This window comes from Lycorma delicatula, chromosome 1 (assembly GCF_047948215.1).
Source record: "Lycorma delicatula isolate Av1 chromosome 1, ASM4794821v1, whole genome shotgun sequence".
In the NCBI taxonomy this organism is placed as follows: Eukaryota; Metazoa; Arthropoda; class Insecta; order Hemiptera; family Fulgoridae; genus Lycorma; species Lycorma delicatula.
Window position 1 is genome coordinate 273,729,497 of NC_134455.1, and position 23,832 is coordinate 273,753,328.

At 31.3% G+C, this 23,832-nt stretch overlaps 1 protein-coding gene across 1 annotated transcript in view; it reads left to right on the plus strand.

The window, feature by feature from the left end:
• The window catches only part of LOC142331932 (ATP-dependent DNA/RNA helicase DHX36-like), a 139,371-nt gene that overhangs the window by 74,798 nt on the left and 40,741 nt on the right, over window positions 1–23,832 (plus strand). The window contains exons 9-14 of the mRNA XM_075377986.1: window positions 952–1,100; window positions 6,970–7,056; window positions 11,049–11,260; window positions 14,916–14,993; window positions 20,879–21,065; window positions 21,845–22,046. Coding sequence (XP_075234101.1) covers window positions 952–1,100; window positions 6,970–7,056; window positions 11,049–11,260; window positions 14,916–14,993; window positions 20,879–21,065; window positions 21,845–22,046 — 915 coding nt within the window. The remainder of the gene's footprint in view (window positions 1–951; window positions 1,101–6,969; window positions 7,057–11,048; window positions 11,261–14,915; window positions 14,994–20,878; window positions 21,066–21,844; window positions 22,047–23,832) is intronic.

The following is a 23,832-nucleotide window of genomic DNA, read 5'->3' on the forward strand; positions in this document are numbered from 1 at the left end:
GCTTTCAGCTGGCTAATAAATTCTGATTTCAATGGAATGTTTTTATTTAGATCATTTAATAGTGCTGTCTTTAAAAATCAAGAAAAAACCCCATGAAGACTTCCATGCAGTAGGTTGTGACCTCATCAGTCTGTCAGTAAAATATACATTACTGTTTTGACTAATTTTGATAATTTGACTATGATAATTATGATAATTTTTTGACTAATTTTGTTTTACTAATTTTGATAACCATTTGTTCTGACTTACAGATATTGACATGTCCCTCAACAGAAATGTAGAATGATCCATAGATATATATTCTCCAGTTAGTTGGCCTAACTCTACAAAGCATATGGAAACAATATATCCTTTTTAAAACTCTCCAGCTTTCTTATTTGCTTCTCCACCTTTTTCTACATTGCAGAAAATTTAATTCTGGTTACCCCATTCTAGCAAGATACCCACTAATTCTTTTATTGAAACATAGAAGAATATAGCCTAATAGAACTCACCACTACTATGAAGGTCAGGGTTGGACTGGTATCTAAACATTTTGTTTCATGGATCACCTAATACTGAAACAAATTGCATTTGGTCAAATAATCTTTATTTGCACTAGATTACCACAACCACTTTGTAGGTGTTTGCCTCAAAGATCAAGTTCATAGTTATTCGAGTGTCCCTTTTTTATAAGTTAACCTCTCAACTTTCATAAACCTTTCGACAGCCAAGCATGTTTTTAACTAATTTACCTAAATAACTAATAATTTACTTTTTTTAATGAAAGTATTCTTTGTTATATTACAACTTTCATTCTGTACATTTTATTTAAGTGAGTGGTTAAGGCATACTGAATACCAAGTTATTACAAGTGCCTTCGAAAAAAATTTAGTTCTAATTATAATTTTATTTCAGCTCTAAATCTATTAATTCTTTGTTGACCAGTGTAATTTATGTGGAATGTTTCAGAGACGTGACTTGAAATTAATTCTTATGAGTGCAACACTGAATGCTGAAAGGTTTTCCAAATATTATAATAATTGTCCAATGTTAACAATTCCTGGTTTCACATATCCTGTCAAAGAATTTTATTTGGAGGATGTGCTTGAAATAATACAGTATGTATAATATGTTTCAAATTATAGTTTTATAATTTTGAGTCTTTATCATTACATTTCATTTGTTTATTAATTTTATTTATGTTTATTATTTGTGTGTGTGTGCATGCGCCTGCCTGCACACACATAATTTTAAATAGGATTGATTTTGAGGAAGGGAAAGGAAAAAGAAGGGAAGGGTTTTATATACTTAGGGAGCTTGAAACCAGATTCCTTCTAGGCAAAGGGCACCATCCTGTCTACATATTCTAGAGGGATCAGGTTATCTGGGTTCTTGGGTTGGGAACAGCACATTACGGATAGTTTTTCAACAATTTCACTATTGTTGCAACAAATTGTTTTCCTCCTGGTAGTAAAGAACAATTTGAGAATAGCTTCAGCCTTCCGTAAAAAAAAACCCTCATCAATCCTCAGAATATGGAAATATCCAGCAGACTAAAACATTTAGCCAGACCTTCACTGGAAAATTTCTTTCTTAATGTAAATTCTGTGTAAGTTTGATAATGGATTATGAAAATTTTAGAAAAAATGGCAAAATAATCTTTCCCAGAAATTATGTATGTTGTGTTTTACTGAAAAATGTTTTCTGTACTGTGTAATTGTTTCTGTGATAAGTGAAATAGAAGTAGCAGTGTTGTTAGTGGTTTAGATTCTCTTTTTTGTGATTATAATGTTTGATAGAAGTTCAAGATGCATGAAGACAAATTTGTGGCCATAGTCTATGCTTTTAAAGACAGTTATGTCATGATATGAAACATATTTTTAATTTTCATTTGGTAGATGAATAAAATTCTCAGAAAATTAGCCTCTAATGCAGAGGTCGGCAATCTTTTGCTAACAGTGTGCTGACTATGAATTTAAAATCATTCTGTGTGCCAACAACATTCGTATTTTTATACAAGTCAAGGTCAGTACATCTGTTCTACAATATATTTTATACAGTAATATAAAACAATAATATTTAAATCATATTGAAAGAAACAAACTGTTTTTAAAAGTTTTTTTAGTTTTTATTATTAATGGGAGCCTTGCTCTTGCATGGTCTTAACCAGTTGCTCAATATTGGCAACATACTTTGTTACTTTGACTTTTACACAATTTTCTGTATGTTCAGTTGTTAGGTAACATCATTGTGGACTTAACACTGCTTTCATTGAGAGGAAATTTGCTCACAGAAATAAATTGAACGAAAGTCAAAAGAAGAGCAAAAGCAATTTCCTTCAAACAGATGAAAGATCTCGGGAGGGATGTCCAACAGTTGAGAATAGCAGCAGACATTTCTAAATTTTTGTCTTCCAGAGACTTCCTTAGTTCAACAAATTTTGATGTTCATAATTCGGAAGACCTAAATTCAACCTCTTACATTTCAAAATCCTCAGATCCATTCAACTAAAAAGTTCCAATTGGGTAGTTGTCAAATCAAGTATGTCAGGCTTAATGAGGTATGAAAATAAGGGTCCATGAATGTGAAAGTCTTGACTTTTTTTATCAAATTCTGTTTTGAGTGCTTCAATATGCTCCTGAAGCTCATCTATGTTCACTTCAAATTGATTTTAATGATTTCTTCTCATTTGGGAAGTATTTGAATGCTTTGATGTTGATGTCACGTGAAAAAATGAGTTTTATTATGAATGCTTTCCAATAGCAGAAAAGATCAAGTATTGTTTGACCCTGTCCTTGTAATTTCAGATTCAGCTCATTTAAATGTGTGTTTATGTCAGTCAGAAACATCAACTTTAACAACCAGTTTTCATCTTTCAGTTCTCGAAAATATTGCTGTTTTTTTGTCAAGAAATATCTCACAAAGCTAGACAACAGACAAATCTAGTTAAAACTTTACTTCAACTAAGCCATCGAACATTGCTGTGTAACAGATCAATATATTCACACTCAATTTCTTGTAGAAGAGACTTGAATTGCCTGTGAACCAATGAAGAATGAGAAACAAGAAAGTTTGGTCTCTTTGTCACAGAGACCAAATTCAGAGATGAGGTCTTTGCACATAAGCTCTTATGGTGTATAATACAATGAAAATGTAACAGTCTGTGTTTAAAATGATTTTCAAGAAGTTTTACAAATCCTTTCTTGCCAACCATTACAGCAGCACTATTAGTTGTCACACAGAATAATTTGTTCAGGTGCTTTCATCAAGAGCAACACTAAATACTTGAGATTTTCAGCCAAGTCAGTTATGCACCTCTAGATTGATCTTGCAGAAAATGGTATTTCTCTAATTCGAGAGAGTACAATCTCCGTATTTGGTAAATCACAACAAAATTTTCAAAAATGTTTCTTTGATGTATTCTCCATCAAATTGTGTGGCTTTTAAAGCCACACAATGAGCTATTTTGTAACTAAATTCAGTAGGTTTATTCTTTTTTCCAACTGCTTGGCTCAAATACCAGTTTGTTTGTTGAAACCAGAAATAGCTTTTTTGATGGCACTTTTCTCTTCTGAGGTTTTAAACTTAGATTGGTGTTTAGTTTGAAAGTGTCTTTGTACACTAGATGTGCAACACACAACACTTGTGCTACAGAAAACATAAACAGCACGATCTTTTGTTCCACAAATCCATATTCCTTTGTCCAGTTATCTTGAAGTGGACAATGATCGAGTTTCCTTTTCTTTTCTGCCATATTTACATGTATAAATAAATCAACAAACATCAGTGCTGATATTTATATATAAAATTTAACTGAATTAAAATAATAATAAAAAATTTTTGAATTTGTCTAAATACTATTTAAGTAGGACTTACAATTTTTACAATTCGTATATACTTATTCTAATACATACTATTCAAATATACTTATTTTAAAACTTACTAGTTAATATCACTTATGAAAAAAAAAAACATATAAAAATGTAAACTTCTTGTGAATGAGCGATCTTTAATTGTGATATGTATTATGGGATTTGGGTAAAGTTTTGAGTTGCCATACTTCTGAATATATCTTTCAAACAATATCAGCTTAGCTCGATTAATACAAAGTAGAAAGAACCAAAGAAATGATACTTTGCTAAATTTTGAGAACTGACTTGTGATGCGGCTCTTTTATAGTTCTTTTTATAGTTGTGGCTCTTTTGTGTCAATCATAACCAGATTATTGATATGTAAAACTTACAGCTTCTGTACCATTAGAGATTGCTTAAGTTGTCGACCACTGCTCTAAGTCCTTAAATCTTACAGTTTAAGTATGAAGGTTTATTGTGTGTTTTGAAAAATTACTTTAGTCTTCAGTTGTATGACTCATGAGTGTAAGAATCTTGTTATTACGGTCAGGAATGTTAACATCTACAGAAATACAGGGTCCACAGAGGTTAAAATGCTTACATATTCTGTAGACTCTTATTCTAGAATGATGTTTTTGCAGTATCTGAGGATATGATTGTAATTAAGGATTATTCCATAATAGAGCCATGTTAGGAAGGTGTCAGAATGGCTGTTATCCAGGGATGTGAAGTAGAAGCCTCTACAAAACATTTTCTTCCCAGATCAGGGTATATGAGAGGGGGCTGGTAAACTAATGTTTTCTCTATAGTTTGTCTAATATGTTTACAGCAAAATTTGTCTTCTCATTGCAGGACTACTTTCTATGGTTCTAGCTAGAATCAGTTCCAGAAAATAGACTACTATTCTGGTGTATAGGGCTAGCCATATAAAGGGATAAGGTTCCTTTCATATCAGCTCTCTCATTGTCTTCTGTGAATTTGTCTAACCAATATAATTTTTATTCTAATGCAAATTTTAACAGATGAAGTAATACTTTATATCACTGATACAAATCAGAGTAGAACTGATAATATGAACCTAGTGTTACTGATTTTATCAGAATATAGGTGAAAATATGCTTTCCTCTATAGAGTAACTTAGTAAATATTTTGTCCTGATTATGCTTTTGTATCTAGAAAATTCTTAACTTTAAAGAAGTGCTAGAACTGGTGCTATCCATTCTATATTTTAGCAACTTCAATGGTGATTGTAGAAAAACCTTTTTTTCATTAGCATGTAAAAACAAATTGTTTTACATTTTACTATGCATGACTTATCCACGACCTATAATTTTTAAGCCTGTTAAAGATAAGTAATTTTATTGTGTCATATAAACTTTAAGTATTAAACATATTAATCTATTTTGGAAAGATTATATTTCTTATGTAACAAACCTATTTTTTAAATTTCCCATTTGTTATAAGATATTTGTTATATGTTGAAGATTTTTTTGTATAAGGAACTTTCACTGAGAAATTACAGGTTAGAATTGGAGACTAATTAAAAAAATTTTATTATACAGAGTGGTTCAAAAAGGACTTAACCAATTTAAAAGCTTCTGAAAAGTTATTGAGGTAACTTACAGATTTGGTTGAGGTCTCATTTCATAGAAAAACACTTCAAGTTTGTCACACAACATTCACTTTGGTTTAATATGGCTTCCATTTGTAATGCGCCATACATTCCACTTCTGTGACACTCATCCACCTGTGTGACATACATTCCAGCTGTAGTTGGGCGTTACTTCTGCAGTTGTAGTGTTAATTTGAATTCTTTGCTCAACAAGATCAGCAGGCAGAGGTGATATACATAAACCCGATCTTTAATGAAACCCACAAGAAAAAATCTAGCAAGGCCAAATCTTGGAACAAGGTGACCATGCAATTGAACCTTCATGACCAATCCACTTAGCTGGGAATTGAGTATCGAGAAATCTCAGACTTCTAGGCAGTAGTGAACAAACACCACTACTATCTTGCTGATAGTAGTGGTGTTTGTTCATCTTTGTTGTCATTATCTAATTTAGGAATTAGAAAATTTTGAAGCATGACAGATATTCTATGGCATTTATGGTTGCCTTCTGAAGGAAGTATGGGCCATACAGTCTCTTTTTGCTTAGGGCAAGAAACAACATTGATCTTATGGCTATCATGAATGAGCTGCAAAACAGCATGAGGGTTTTTGTTACCCCATATTTGGCAGTTATGGATATTCACTTTGCCATTGATGTTAAAGGTTGACGCATCATTAAAAATTAAATTGTCAGAAATGTATTGTCTGCAATTCTATTCATCATCTCTACACAAAACTGCAGCTGAGCAATTTTGTTGTCATCTTTAATGTGCTGAACCATGATCAATTTATATGCTTCAAGTGCAATCATTTATGTAATACGTACCAAGCAGTTGTTTGTGGAATGCCAGTCTTGCGTGATGCATGCTAAGTTGATTTCTTCAAACAATGTGCAAAGCGGTATGAGCTTGTTCCACAGCAGCTATGAGTTGTTCCACAGCAGTTTCAGGAATGTGTCAATGTCCCAGTGTTTTTTTTTTACAGAACAACCTGTCTCAACAAAGGTTGGTGCCAAAAGTAAGTTTTATTGTATGCATAATAGGAGGCTTTCGTACTCTAAGAAAATTGCATTGAACTGCAGTTACTGACAGCAAATTGTGAAACCATAACATGCAGTGAGCGTATTCTGCATTTGTAAATGTATCCATTTTTACAGTACTGGTGACAGCTCTTGGTGGCCGAATCTGTACTTATGAACTATGTGAGTCAAAACTTAATGTGTTTAGATATAAAATGAAACCTCAACCAAATCTGTTAAGTCCTTTTTTAATCACCTGGTACTATCATTATATACTTATTTTCAACTATTGTGACTTGAAATGGTGAGCTGTTTTATTAGCATTTATATGGTCTAGAAGTATGTATGTTATATTGACTTTTGTATCCTTGTTTTACTTTTAACTTGAGTAGAGGTATATTTAACCTTTATAATGATAACAATTTTTTATTGATTCTCTAAGTTTTTTAAATTTATTTTATAGTAAGTATTATAACATAGATTTATAGTAATTTGTCATTTTGCAGCTATCAGTTACCGAGCAAACGATCATCTTATCGTACTAATCATGAGAATGTCAGAGCATATGTTGATTTCATAGAGCCATATGTCAGGTAATATTTTTAACTTCGTCATTATTTACTTAAAACCAAACCCATAATGAAACCATTACCCAACACTATGGAAGATTCTCTCACAACTAGCGCTACTAGTAGATGTATATGTTACTACTGATTGTTGCTGCCATATATCATGTGGTTACATGTCAGTGCAGTATACGTTTTATTGCAGTGCAGTATTGTGAGTCCAGTTGTGTTTGTGTAAAATGCTTTATTCAATCCAGGATAGGATAGCTACAGTTAAGGTCTTCTGTTCGTTCTGGATTGTTTGAAGAATCATGCCAAGTATTCGTAAAAAATTTCTAAATGCCTGTATCCCAGCAAAGAGTAGCATACACGATTTACTTAAAATGTGGCATACAACATGTTTGGTTTCAAATGCAAAATGAAATAGGCAACTTTCCGTTAGGATTCAACAGGCCATTGCTGATATTGAAAGGAAAATTACTGCCAGTCCAAAAAAATCACTACACAAGTTATCATAAAAATCTGGTGTTAAATACACATCTTGTTGTAAAATTCTTCATGAATTAAAATTGAAACCATACCATGTACAACTGAAAGAAACAGACCGACCGAAACAACTTGATTATTACAACTGCCTTTCGAAAACATTGTTGGTGGACAGAAGATCTTATGTCAGACACAGCATGGTTTCATTTATCCGACCATGTTAATTTGCAGAACACCAAGTATGGATGGTAAGGAATCCTCACGAGATATTCGAGCGTCCACTTCATGATGAGAAAATTGGTGTTTGGTGCGTCGTTTCCAGTAATCATATTGTAGGACCAATATGTTTTGACCGGACTGTCAGTACACAAGTTTATCTTTTTTAGAAGAATTCTACGTGCAATTAACTGATAATAAAAAGGATACAACTTCTTTCAACAAGACGGAGTGACGTGTTACATGTCAAACATTTCACTAAATCTTATTCATGCAGCTTTCACAAATGAACGAGCTGTCAGCAGAAGATAGTGGCCTCCACATTCCCCAGAGTTGTCTGCTTGCGGTTTTTTCCTTTGGGGCTACTTAAAGGAGAGAGTTTATACATCTAATCCCCACAATATTGATGAACTGAAGATGAACATTCAACAAGAAATCAATTGACAACAACATTTTGTGTCAGACAACTCTCAGTATGATCAGTCGAGCACAAAAGTGCATCGATTCCCAGGGTGGTGATTTTGAACATCTTTTGTAACAATAAGGTAAATAAATGCAACATTTAAATTACGTTTTATGTTTATCTTATTTAATTTATCCGTATCATTCATAAAATTTCATTCCAACAAACCTATTGATTCTGCAGCGGTTACGTTATGGGTTTGGTTTTATATTGCTCACTCTGTAGAAAATGTTATAAATGTTGTCATGCTGTCAGTTAACATGTTTATTAATAGTATGTGTGTTAATAGTTATATGATTATTTCTGTTAAAAATTATTAATTTACGTACTGTTTGAAAAGGTTAGCGGTTTTCAGTTACATTCTTTATGGATTGGTAATTACTTTCTCATGAGAATTGCATATGAACTTAAAACTGTAAGTAGCAGCTTCTTAAAAAATTTTCTATGAAAAAATGTGTTTTCCTACATAGTTTGATAACTACAGTACTTAAAACTTAAGCTTGTCCCACGAAACTGTGCAGCAGATATTAATTCAGCATGTATTAGTAATATCTTAGTAGTTTAGGCTGACTCTCACATGCAAGTGCTATTATTGTTTTATGTTATAAGAAAGTACTGTATGCTGCCACTTTTTTGGTGCCATGGCATGCAGATAATAAGCAATTTAGATTTTTGTTGTGTCTTTGTTATTGATGTTTAATAATTTGTAATGCTCATTTGTAATGCTTCACACGATTATTCAGTTCAGTGAAAGAAGATTTCAGTCTATGTTATCGTGTTAATCTGTAAGGAAGAATTTTGTTTTACAGTTAGTTTTTATAAGTGTTTCATTAATTCTAATTTACCCTATGTCTCTCTGTCAATCAAGTGTTGTAAAGAGGGTAGAACAATTTATTATTTTGATTAAATTTGGGTTAATGTGAGATATGTATGGGAAAAGGTATGGGTGAATAAAGAAATAAGTGCAAAAGATGCTTTTATGAAAGATTTGCCAACTGGGGAGAAATCCTCAACTGGAAAAGTTAAATGAATAATAGTAAAGCATATATGAAGTGAAAATTAATTTTTGAACGGTGGTTTATGGTTATTTGAATCTAGATCTTTAAAAAATTATCAAAATTATTGCTGAAACATCTGTCATAGTAAGGATAATGCACCATTCCATTGCCCGAAAACTGAAAAAATTCCAAACACTTCGACCAAAAAATTGGAAATTGCTAAATGGTTAAAATCAAAGAAAATCACACTGATGACAAGTTACACAAGAATTTGTTCATTTTCAAGTAAATAAAATTGCAAAATAAAAAATTGTGTCGTGTTGCGTTTTCCTCCATACCATTGCAATTTTAACATTATAGAATTGACATAGGCACAAGTCAAGGGCTACATTGGGAGTATAACACAAGATTTTAAGTTAAGTGATGTAAAAAATTTATTGATAAAAGGTGTTAATTGAATAGGTGGCAGATGCTTGCAAAAATTGTATTCAACATATAATTAAAGAAGAAAGGAAAGCATGGGAAGCATGATAGTTTCTGTGAAAATATTATTGAAAGTATTGTGATAAATTTGGGAAACTATGACAAAAATTCAACAGACAGCAGCTTATCGATTATTGAAAAATTCATTGAGGTCATAAATTTTTTCCTGTTTTACTTGATGAAATTTTAATATGGTGGTAATATAATTTCTTATAAACTTTTATTTTTAAGTTAAATATATCATTTTATCACAATTTTCTAATTTTTGTATTATTGCATATTATTTTTACTTCATTTTTATGTTACAAGTAAAGAGAAGTGTTTTCTCAGATGGATTGAGCTAAATTAAATTAGAATCATCATAAAAACAAAATAAATGTTTTGGTTTGCTGCATTGTAAAATAAGGTTTAGGATATTGCTTTATTTTATTTGCCCTTGAGGTAGGTTCAGGAGAGTTTTGTTTCACCTTAACCACACTCAGAAAACCTACATTTAATTTAAAACCTTACCTTTAATTTACTTACTTTTATTTTCAGAAAAATGTTTTTTAGTCATTTCACTGCTTTGATGTTATTCTCCACTCCTGTCTGTTCTGTGCTAATCTTGTTTCTTCATTGTATTTACCATATCTTACATTCTCCATTATAGGTTATGTATTTTAATATTTTGCCTTTCTACATAGGTTTTACTCTCTGCAATTTATTTCAAAGGTAACTAAACCTAGGTCATAATTAAATTATAAAACATATAGTTAAAGAAAAAAATTGATAATTTTACTTTAAGTTTCTATCCTATTACCTATTATTTACATTATTTATGAAGGTAACTTGTATTTTTTATTTAATATAGGCTGTTTACATATGCTATAAAGATGAATGTCCAAATTATTATTACTCTTTCATAAGAGTAATGTTTATGTTTATAAATTTATGAAAATTTATAAACATAAACATTAGTGAGAGTTGTTTCAAGATGTTTACAAGAGACGTAAACTGGGTAGAATTTGTTTCATATATTTTGCAAAATATATACATAATAATTGCAAAATATTTAAAAATTTACAAGAAAACGTAATGTGATGTAAAAATGTAATATAAATATATTTTATTGTAATCAATAACATGTAAATATATATATATATATATAAATGCTATATTTTTGGTGATAAAAAAACCCCGAGTAAAAAATTGAAAATAAATTTGTATAAATGAACACATTTGAATCTTTTTAATTACTTGTTACTAGATGTGCAGCCACCATAATAATCATTTCTACTTAATAAATATAATTGAAGTGTTACATCTTAAACAATGAGCAAAATATTTAAGTTGAAATTCTTTTAAGAAGTTCACTTCGGTAATTTTTTTTTAAGGAATTTGAAGGCATCTCATAGTTATTCACGTTCAACTCTTAATACATTACTTGAACCTGAGATAGAAGAAGCTTATGTTGATTTATCTTTTGAATTAATTAAGTATATTTGTTTTAAAAATAAATCAGGAGCAATACTTGTATTTCTTCCTGGCTGGGATAAGATATCTGCTTTGAATAGACTCTTGACAGAGTGTGGATCATTTCCATCTAGTAAGTAACTGTTTACAATTATTTTTTAATAAAATTTACTTCTTATTGTATTAACCCTTGAATCGGCAATCATCACTAATGCTGACAAAATTTCTAAATAAGGTTTGCCTAATGATTTTTTAATATGGTAATTTTAATTGTATTTTTGTGTGTTGTTTCAAATGCAAAAATATTGTCTAAATTATTCTATTAAAAACATTCTATTCTTACTTTATTATTTTTTTTTTTTATACAGAAATTGTTTTACAAAAATGATAGCAATATTTGTAGCAAATGAGTAGTAATATTTGTTACTACTTTCATTTTTAATTATTGTAGTTAGTAGTTTTTATTTGTTTTCTCCTTAAGAATTCTTTGTGGAAGGACGGGAAGTATTTTTTCGATTTGTTTGTATTGATTACATAATTTTGGATAATTCTTCAAAGATTTCATTGCTGCTATAAGTAAACTCTGCTTGTAGCTAGCTACAAGCAGAGTTTAATCTGCTCCAGTTTGAAGCTTCAAACTGGCTGGACCTTTACTCAGAAACTTTTTTCTAGAATTGTTTTTCTAATAACTTCATTTAATAAATCTGTTAAAAAATTAGTTTTACATTATTAGTATTATTGCTGTTGCAGTTGTATCTTTTCTGGACTGCTATGAACTGTAACATACTGTAGAGCATCATTAAAAATTTGAGTTATTGATTAATTTTATTAATTAAAAATTTATAACATACGTAATTTTTATACTTAAAATTCAATTTCACTTATCTGCCAAAGATTATTATTTTGCCTTTGAAAATTTGCATACATATTTCAAAACAGTTTATAAATAATGTACTTTTACCACGTTAGATATGAATGATGTATAGAGAGGGCCAAAATATATTACAGAACATTGTTATTTTCACTGAAAACAAGCAATCGTCTTTAGTATGTCCAAGAAGTCCTTGTATTCTGACAGACAAATATGTGTACCTGTCGCTGATTCGATCAAGCAAGTCTCAAAATAAGTAAATCTATTCATTAACAAGTGGCTGAACTTAATATACTACAGTCAATAATGCATGACCATATAAAAAAGACTTGTGTGTGAAATTATTTCAACAGACTTTTATGAATGAATTATCTGATGGAGATACAGAACAGCGTGCTGCTGCCTGCCATGCTTTATTAGACAATTTCTAACTGCTGTATCCCATATAAGAGCATTGTTTTTTTATGATTGCATAATTTACGAGGTTTGTAAATAAAGTAATGAGACTGGTTCAGAAAAACTTTTTATTTACAATCCAATTATACATGTACTCTTATCACCTTTGAAATAGTTTCCTTGGGAAGCCACACAATGCTTCAAATGGTTTTCCAAACTTCATAGCAGTGTTGGAACTCAGAAACCGGAATATCTTTCAGATGGTCAGTTGCATTTTTTATGTTTTCTACCATTCCAAAATGGTGTGTTTGAGGTGTTTTTTTAAAGTCGGGAACAGGAAAAAGTCTCAGGGACTCAAGTCAGGTGAATAAGGTGGTTGAGGAACTATAGGAATGTTTTTCTTTGCCAAAAACTCATTAATTGACAGTGCAGTGTGACAAGGGGTGCATTGTCATGATGCAACATCCAATTGTCTTTGATGGCTGATCTCACGTGGGCAACTCTTTTCAAAAATTTCTCTGTACACATATCTATTTTCAGTCTATCCTGTAGGCAAAAACTCCTTTTGGACAGTGCCATTACTACTGAAGAAACAAATTAGCATGGTTTTGATTTTTGATTTGCACATTTTTGCTTTTTTGGGACTTGGTGAGTCAGAAGTGTGCCATTACTCGCTCTGGCGTTATGTTTCTGCATCGTACTCAAATATACAAGATTCATCACCAGTAATAACATATTTTAGAAAATCAGAATCAGTTTCAATTCGCCCTAGAAGATTGCAGCACACTTCCACCCTGTTGTTTTTCTGTTCAACAGTGAGGTTTTTTTGTGACCAATTTTGCACAAATGTTTTTCATTTTCAATTTATTTGTCAAATTTTGGTGGACTGTAGTATGGTTCAAATTCAATTATTTTACAATAGTCTGACAGCTAATCACCGTTTGTACCATATCAAGTCTCGTATTCATATCAAGACCGTATCGTTTGTTACCATTTCAAGCCTGATTCGCTCAACATTATCGTCACTTTTTGACATTAACAATCTTCCAGACTGTGGGTCATCTGCAATTAATTCCTGGCCATCTGAAAATGCTTTAAATCACCTAAAAACTTGGGCCCATGGCAGAGCCAATATATTATGGTTTAACACAAAACTTGTTTGCACAACGTTACTCATAATTAGTATTACTCATTTTTGTAACGCACAACAAAAACTTGTTTCACGAAACATTTGTTTACATCTCACGTGGCAACAGTAGACTAAAATTATTAATACCTAATATAAATCAGTGCTGTTCATACAATCATATGTTTACTAGTTACTTTACTGTGTTGCCACTTCAGCTGCCAAACTAGTCTCATTAATTTATTTACAGATCTCGCATAACAGTTCATCAGCCAGGAATATGGTTTTCTGGATTAAGAGAATGTTTTCTGAGTGTGAATCAGAAAGAAATCCCACCACATGTCTACCGCATGTTTTCATTCTTAATTACAGATGTTGGAAAGGTAATTAATACCTCAATTAAAAAAAAAAAATATAATAATGAAATATGACTCATTTTGCTCTCAGAATATGCAAATTCCTAAATAAACACTTTCAAGGCCATGGTTCACAAGTATCACAAACCTCATTGAAATGGTCACCACACCTGACAGCTAATTGTGGCTAATAATCAAGACCTATGTATCAGTGTAAATGTTCAACAGATGAAGAAGAGCGTAGCAGTGTGAACGAAGCCTTTCAAACCATAACTCCAGAGATGCTTTACAACATGTCAAGGAAGACACATAGCTCTGCACGTTCAGCACAGTGGTGTGCACACAGATCCACTGGATAAATAATTTGTAAATATAAATTTTATAAATGTTCAAATGTTTATTACATGCATTTGTTTAGAAATATATGGTGACTTCTTAGACATACTTTACTACATACTAAAATTGTACTGGCAGACAGCACTTGTTTTACATTTTAAATGTTTGTCTTTTTAAACTTTTTAAGGTACATTTATTTAAAAAGTTTTAAGGAATTAAAAAAGTGCTTGTTTGGTACTTTGTATAGAATGTATTGATTTGATAAGATCCTTTCATAATTTTTTGGCAAAATTAATTACGTGCCATTTTCAAAGATTTAATTATATGTCGGCATACCAAAAAATTAAATTATGTTTTTTTGCAGGAAAATTTCATTTTAAAATTTTAGGTTTATCAAAATGTTTGGTTTATTAAGATGATTTAATTTATTAGTCTCTACAAAAATAATTTTTATACAGTTAAGAAAATTATTTATCAGAGAATTTTTACCGCATGCATTATTTTGTTTCAAATTGCTAATGTGATGTAAGATGAAAGTGGGCTGGAATAGTATCCCAAAATTAAAAGTTGTTGGAATGTACATTTGTTATTATACAGGATTTTTATAAATATTTGTCGCCCAGTTTATATCAGATATAGAAAAAGATGTTAGTTAATGTGATTTCACTGATATAGCACTGATATTTACATAATTTAATTTCAGGTCGATACTGGATTATTCCATTACATTCCATGATGCCAACGTCAATGCAAAAAACAATTTTTAATACACCACCTCCTGGTAAAGTTTATGTATTATGTTTTTAATATTATTGCAGTTCATTAAATAATTTTTTTTTTCAGTGATTTAATTATGAGATCTGTTCAGAAAATAACCAAACTTTATTTTTTTGATCTTTATTATTAATTTTACAGATTATTGGTCCTTGTCCCCTGCAAAGTATTCCCCTCCTATTCACACACTTTTCCCAGCATTGTTTCCACTTCATGAAGCAGTCCTGGATAGCTTCATTTGAAATGACCTTTAAGGTCCATGACGAATTTGCTTTAATGTCATAAATAGTCTCAAAATGGCATCCTTTTGTCACTGATTTTAGTTTTGGAAATAAGAAAAAATCACAAGGAGCCAGGTCTGGCGAGTAAGGGAAGCTGAGGGATGACAGTCATCTGATTTTTGGCACAAAACTGATGGAATTGACAAAGCTGCATCTATGAGCGCATTGTTATGGTGAAGGTGCATTGTCTCACCACAACTGTGGTCTCTTATGTGGATTTTTTCATGAAACGATTGTAAAATGCCTTGATAGTACACATGGTTCACTGTTTCACCTGGAGGCAAGAATTCAAAATGCACAATTCCATTAAAACTGAAAAAAAACCAGAGAACATCATTTTGCCATTGGATCAAGACTGATGTGCTTTCTATATGTGGGGCATGGAGATACTTTGCCAATCCATTGTGATGATTTAACTTTTGTCTCAATGCCGTAGCCGTAAACCCAGCTTTTGTCTCACGTTATAATCCTTTGCATGAATTTTTCATTGTTGGCTTGTTCAAGAAGTTACTGACAAACATCCACTTGATGTTTTTCTGCTGTTCAGTCATCAAACAAGGAACAAACTTTACTGCAACTCAATGCATGCTCAATAATATTTTTGCACACACCAGATTGTTGATTTTCTGAATGTGGGTGTCATCAGTTGAAGTCGAAGGCTTTTCTGATTGAGTGTTATCTTCAATCGATCACCTTTAAATCATGAAAACCATTTGTAACATTGCATACCACCCAGAACATCATCTCAGTACATCAGAACTTGTTTCAATAGTTGAAACATTTCTGTGAAAGTTTCCCCAGTTTCACGCAAAATTTTATGTTGTATTGTTGTTCCTGAAAATCGCACATTACAAAAATTGCTAACAACATGTTGCACTCAAGTAACAGTAACATGAAAACTAAACAAGATATCAACAATCCAAGAACATGCGGTTACAGAGGAGGTTATGTGGAACACAATGCTACCAACTGCACATCACTAAATATCTCCGTTGGAACGTAATTAAAAATGTTCAGTTATTTTCTGATGAATAGATCTTGTATTGGAGGTCATAGGAATTGAGATACTTCAAATAACTGATCATTTTATTATAACATGAAAACAGGTGAATCCAGCTTACAAGTAAATTAAGAAGTTTTTACAAATATTAAGGCCTTTTGAAACTACATATAAAGCACTTCTCTAAAATGTTCTAGACAGAACCTCATTATTATTCATTTGAGCTTGATAATTTTAATAAGTATCTTAAATTTTAATAAATAACTTTTGGATCCAAAGGTTGTAAAAAACCTGTAACTCATTGCATGGACTTCTATGTTTGATCTTGTATATATATATATATATATATATATATATATATATATATATATATAACATTTTATGAAATATAAACCACTGTACAGCAAAATTTACATATATGTTTATTACATTATTCAACATTTCAAAACATAAAACATAATTTCAAATAAAGTTACAAAAAAAATTGTTTTAATGTAATAGAGTTTCAACTAAAGATGTGGGATACTGTGAAAACTAGTTATTTGAAATTAATGTGGTACATTTAACTTATCTAATTGCTATGTTTTGGTTGTTTTGTATTTTATATAATATATCCGTAAATTATACTGATATTCATCAATATAATTCTCCATTTTAGAAAATTCTGCTATTAAATTGTCACTTAAGAGAAGAATAATGCTGATCTCTTACTGTTCTGGCAGAAATTTTCCAAACTTCTTTGCTAGATGAATCAAAATTTAATATTGTATTCTTATAATTATAAACTAGTGGGATGTACATTGATGGTTGGCAGGCATTTTACATGTTTGGTCAGCCACAACAGATCAGTAAATGGCTTAGCTGTGTGCTACTTAATCATATTATTAACTAAATTATAGTGTGTTGTGTTTTTATATAATAGTACTTCAGGTGTGTACTAGTTGGGCGTGTACTACTTATCCAATAATATTGAATGTATAAATGTCTTAATTAACTCAGCGTCAAATAATGGGCAGGCAGGAGTAGGTTTCGTGATGAACAAGAAGATAGGAAGGAGAGTGGAGTATTTCAAGACGCATAGCGATAGAATCATTGTAATAAGGATAAAATCAAAACCTACACCGACAATGATTGTTAACAATCAAGATTGTTAACCTGCAAGATTGTTATACCTTGTCGATTGTTATGCCTACAAGCGCCCATGATGATGATGATGAGGTAGAGTGTGTATACGAAGAGATTGATGAAGCAATTAAACAAGTAAAAGGAGATGAATTTAATAATAGTTGGAGATTGGAATGCAAGCATTGGAAAAGGCAAGGAACGAAATATAGTGGGTGAATACGGGCTGGGCAAAAGGAATGAAAGAGGGGACCGACTTATAGAGTTTTGCACGAAGTATAATTTAGTAATTGTCAACGCCCAATTTAAAACTCATAATAGAAGAATATACACTTGGAAAAAGCCAGGCGATACTGCAAGGTATCAGATAGATTGTATCATGGTTAAGCAAAGATTTAGAAATCAACTCGTTGACTGCAAAACTTACCGTGGAGCAGACATTGATAGCGACCATAATTTGGTGATAATGAAATGTAGATGGGTTTAAAAACCTGAAGAAAAGGTGTCAGATGAATCGGTGGAATTTAGAGAAGCTTGAGGAAGAGGAGGTAAAGATGATTTTTGAGGAGGACATCGCAAGAGGTCTGAGTAAAAAAGATAAGGTAGAAAATGTAGAAGAAGAATGGGAGAATGTTAAAAAGGAAATTCTTAAATCAGCAGAAGCAAACTTAGGCGGAATAAAGAGAACTGGTACAAAACCTTGGGTTTCAGACGATATATTGCAGCTGATGGATAAACGTAGAAAATATAAGAATGATAGTGATGAAGAAAGTAAAAGGAACTATTGGCAATTAAGAAATGCTATAAACAGGAAGTGCAAACTGGCGAAAGAATAGTGGGTTAAAGAAAAGTGTTTAGAAGTGGAAAGAGAAATGAACATTGGTAAAATAGATGGAGCATACACCAAAGTTAAGGAAAATTTTGGGGTACATAAATTAAAATCTAATAATGTGCTAAACAAAGATGGTACACCAATATATAATATGAAAGGAAAAAGTCGATAGATGGGTGGAATATATTGAAGAGTTATACGGAGGAAATGAATTAGAAAATGGTGTTATAGAGGAAGAAGAGGAAGTTGAGGAGGATGAAATGGGAGAAACAATACTGAGATCTGAATTTAAGAGAGCATTAAAAGATTTAAATGGCAGAAAGGCTCCTGGAATAGACGGAATACCTGTAGAATTACTGCTCAGTGCAGGTGAGGAAGCGATTGATAGATTATACAAACTGGTGTGTAATATTTATGAAAAAGGGGAATTTCCGTCAGACTTCAAAAAAAGTGTTATAGTAATGATACCAAAGAAAGCAGGGGCAGATAAATGTGAAGAATACAGAACAATTAGTTTAACTAGTCATGCATCAAAAATCTTAACTAGAATTCTATACAGAAGAATTGAGAGGAGAGTGGAGGAAGTGTTAGGAGAAGACCAATTTGGTTTCAGGAAAAGTATAGGGACAAGGGAGGCAATTTTAGGCATCAGATTATAATAGTAGAAGGAAGATTAAAGAAAAACAAACCAACATATTTGGCGTTTATAGACCTAGAAAAGGCATTCGATAATGTAGACTGGAATAAAATGTTCAGCATTTTAAAAAAATTAGGGTTCAAATACAGAGATAGAAGAACAATTGCTAACATGTACAGGAACCAAACAGCAACAATAACAATTGAAGAACATAAGAAAGAAGCCGTAATAAGAAAGGGAGTCCGACAAGGATGTTTCCTATCTCCGTTACTTTTTAATCTTTACATGGAACTAGCAGTTAATGATGTTAAAGAACAGTCTAGATTCGGAGTAACAGTACAAGGTGAAAAGATAAAGATGCTACGATTTGCTGATGATATAGTAATTCTAGCCGAGAGTAAAAAGGATTTAGAAGAAACAATTAACAACATAGATGAAGTCCTACGCAAGAACTATCGCATGAAAATAAACAAGAACAAAACAAAAGTAATGAAATGTAGTAGAAGTAACAAAGATGGACCACTGAATGTGAAAATAGGAGGAGAAAAGATTATGGAGGTAGAAGAATTTTGTTATTTGGGAAGTAGAATTACTAAAGATGGATGAAGCAGGAGCGATATAAAATGCTGAATAGCACAAGCTAAACGAGCCTTCAGTAAGAAATATAATTTGTTTACATCAAAAATTAATTTAAATGTCATGAAAAGATTTTTGAAAGTGTATGTTTGGAGTGTCGCTTTATATGGAAGTGAAATTTGGACAATCAGAGTATCTGAGAAGAAAAGATTAGAAGCTTTTGAAATGTGGTGCTATAGGAGAATGTTAAAAATCAGATGGGTGGATAATGTGACAAATGAAGAGGTATGGCGGCAAATAGATGAAGAAAGAAGCATTTGGAAAAATATAGTTAAAAGAAGAGACAGACTTATAGGCCACATACTAAGGCATCCTGGAATAGTCGCTTTAATATTGGAAGGACAGGTAGAAGGGAAAAATTGTGTAGGCAGGCCACGTTTGGAATATGTAAAACAAATTGTTAGGGATGTAGGATGTAGTGGGTATACTGAAATGAAACAACTAGCACTAGATAGGGAATCTTGGAGAGCTGCATCAAACCAGTCAAATGACTGAAGAAAAAAAAAATGGTTGTAACCACAGTAGATGTCAGTCTCTTGACCTTGGTCAAGAGACTGACATCTCTGCAGCATCTCTGACAACACTGCAGTAACAAAGCTGAGTGTGAATTTCATGCATTGAATAAGCTTACATAACCACTAAGGAAGCTCTTACAAAGCCACTAGGAAGCTTGTACTTCCTGAAGCTTATAATCCAATTGATTTTATTGCTTTCTAAAATGTCGATTGAAAGCAGTCTCACAGGAAGAGTTTGATCATTATTGGAAGTAAAGTAATGGCACATTAAAGGTAATATATTTCTTAGGAATTGATTCTTCTGCCAGTTATGCTTGAGCACACTTGATTAATGCCTGGTTATCCCATGTTGTCTGATGAGATTCTTAAATAACTTAAAATGCTCCCTAAATAACTGCTAAGTACAGATTCAAACTAGAATGCAGAATTTATTCTTGTGTTTATATGATCAAAATTGAGTAAATGTTTGAAGTTTTTAGACTTTTGTCAAAAGTTAAAAATATTTTACACTAGTTTTTGAAGTTGTCTTTAACTGTAAGATTAATTCCATGTACTCAAAACTAAACTCTTAAAAAGTAATTAGTCTTTTATTGTTGTGTACCAATGTATATTAAACTTCAAATAAAAAAGTGAGATACCATTTAAGCTATAACAATAAAGCCATTTATCAATTAACTCTGTTATTGTTGAATTTATTATTTGTCTCTTGATCATCTATATCCATGGAAAGTGTATTTATTAAAATAACATTAAACACTTTTAAAAAAATTTATCAACTTCAGAATCTCTTGTACATTTTTAATTCTTATATTATAATTATTCTTTTGTGATTTTTGATTTGTGAATGATTATTGTTGTCTTTCTACTAGGTGTTAGAAAAATTGTCATAGCTACAAATATAGCTGAAACATCAATAACTATTGATGATATTGTGTATGTTATTGATTGTGGTAAAATAAAAATGAAAAATTTTGATGTTATAAATAATCTTTCTACTCTCAAACCTGAGTGGGTCAGTCTAGCCAACGCAAGACAGAGACGTGGAAGAGCTGGACGGTACGTGCTAAATATTCATGGTTATTTAAATGAATTTTTGAATTATATGTGTTTTATTTTAATTTAACCAGCCTAAGCCAAATATAATGCAAGATAGTGCAAAATTAGCACCTAAATTGCGCAAAGAGATTTTATTGTCTATTATACTGAACAGTAATCACTTGCTCCAGCACTTTGAGACAATTCTGATAAAATTGGTAATAAAGAAGAAATAATTATTTTCAATGATAAGTACTTTATATTAATAATTTCATTGAAGAAATGTTGATTGTGGGAATTTTTTGATGTTAGATTATTTTGTATCAGTTTTGTGAAAAACATGTCTGACATTAGTATGGCACAGAATAATGAAATCTATTTTATAAATAACACCTGTTAATTAGGCAAACTTTAAAATTTGTTGTTGTTTGCCACCTTTCTTTGTTGGCATATGGATAAACCAATGAAAATTTTGAAGGCATTATTGGTAACTACCTGTTAATATCAGTTAAGTAAGGATTTTTTAAGGCACAGAATAAACTCATATTCTACTGTATTACATGTATGTTACATTATGCTTTCTATTTGTAAATTATTCAAATAAATTTGTACTTATAAACATTCTTTTAAATTGGTGCAGGCCACACCATATACAGCCACTGTTACCAAACTAATGCAGATGTCCAAATTGTTTGATTTTTATTTGCTACAAAAAGTTAAATATTTGTTTTCTGAAATTAAAATTCCACATTTTCTGTAAAATTCTGTCAAAATTAAACAATATTTATTTTTTTTTTCAGAGTTCAACCTGGCATTTGTTATCATTTGTTCTCAAAAGCAAGGGAAATGACTTTAGCAGATTATCCAAAACCTGAAATGTTGAGAACAAGACTGGAAGAAGTTGTCCTACAAGCAAAAATTTTACAGCTTGGTTATGTCAAACCTTTTCTGCAAAAGGTTTTAGATCCACCAGATCCTGTAGCCATCGATTTGGCTCTTAAAGTGAGTAAAAGAGAGTCATAATTAGGAGTTTATCCTTTAATTTAGTTGTGTCATTTTAAGATAAAATTATTGCTCTAATCTCTGTGTAATAGCAGATTTTTATTAGAGAACCTGTACTCAAAGAAGCATTTACCATATTATTTTATAATTTTTATTGAGTACATCTTATTTTGTCATTTTGTCATTGGATCCCTGAGCCTAAATTTGAGGAAAGTTTTTTTTTTACACTTTGATTAATATACATTGAAAATGACATCATTGGAAATTTATTTTATAAAAGTGTTTATATAATTACTTTCTTTGTACTTCAGTGTATTGTTTTCTCCCACATAAATTAATTGTAGACATAATTCAGTGATTACTGGTGCCCTGCAATTGATTATTAATGTACTGTTAAAAGCTTGAAATGAATCCATAAAAATTCCCATGTATTTTTCCCTAAAACAATATAGAAAAAGCCAGCTTAAGTCGTTACTATATTTAATGTTTTCTCTTAATTCATATATAGATTTCAATATACAGTGTGTCCATAAAATAATAGTGGGGTTTTAAATGGTTGTAATTTTAGAACAAAGCATTGTAGGAAGATGAACTATATGTTAGATGAAAGAGAAACATTTTGAGTTTCTTTTTTGTTAAGTTTCTTTCTTGTTTTGGTGTGGGCTCCCTTAGTTGTCCTGTAGACGTCAAAGATGGCATTCAGTCTCTTGCTATATATGGCAGAGAACCTCCAGCATGTTAAAAAAAAACAGCTTCAGTGATCCTTTCTTTTTAAAGATCCAGATGTTGAACTTGAACAGAATAAACTTGTGTTTTTACATAATCCTAAAAATAGGAATCCATGGGGGTAAGATCTGGAGACCATGGGGGCCAGGCAATCCACCCATCTCATCCCACCGTCACTGAGGAAATTTTCATTAAGAAAATCCTGCATGATTGTGGCAAAATTTGAAGAAGCTCCATCTAATTAGAAAGTGGAATTCTCCGGTATTTGGGGTGCTGCATACCCTTCTAACATATCTAGGAAGATGTTTCCCATTATTGCGTTTTCAGCAAAAAAGAAGGGGCCAATAACTCTATCTAGTCTAAAAGTGCACCATACACACTTTTTTTCACTGTCACACATTCACTTTTTCACTGTCATGTTGATGTTAAGTAACAGCATGTGGAGGTTCAGTATCTCAGATACAAACATTATGACAATTTAATCATCCAGAAACATGAAACATTACTTCATTAAAAATGAACTTGTTTAAAAAATCATCATCCTGCTCTAACCTACCCAGAATGTCTGCTGCAAAATCAAATTGTTTCACTTTTTCCTGTGGATAAAGTTTTTTAATACCGGAATTTTATACGCATTGACTTAACCATCTTTTTTTAACACATTGTGTATAGTTTTTTAGGAATTCCCAACTGTCTAGAACACTTCTGCATGGATTTCTTTGGCCTACGCGAGAAACTTATTTATTTATCCTTATCATTATAGGCTGACACATAATTACAACTATTTACATACTTTTTGGTGAAAGATGAATACAATTTTTTTTAGTTTTGAGTTTATAAATTTAAAGAATTACTGTAATTTTACATATTTTTACTATTTTACAGTTTTATTAAAAAATATGTTTAAACTCACTATAAATTCAAAATGGTTACAATACAAAGCAATAACCTAAAAGCAATGTAGGATGTAGTATATAGAAAGCATCTTGAAAAAAATATTAGTAGCTATAACCGAATATGATATAGAACCTAATTTTCTCTTGCCAGAAAATCAGTTATA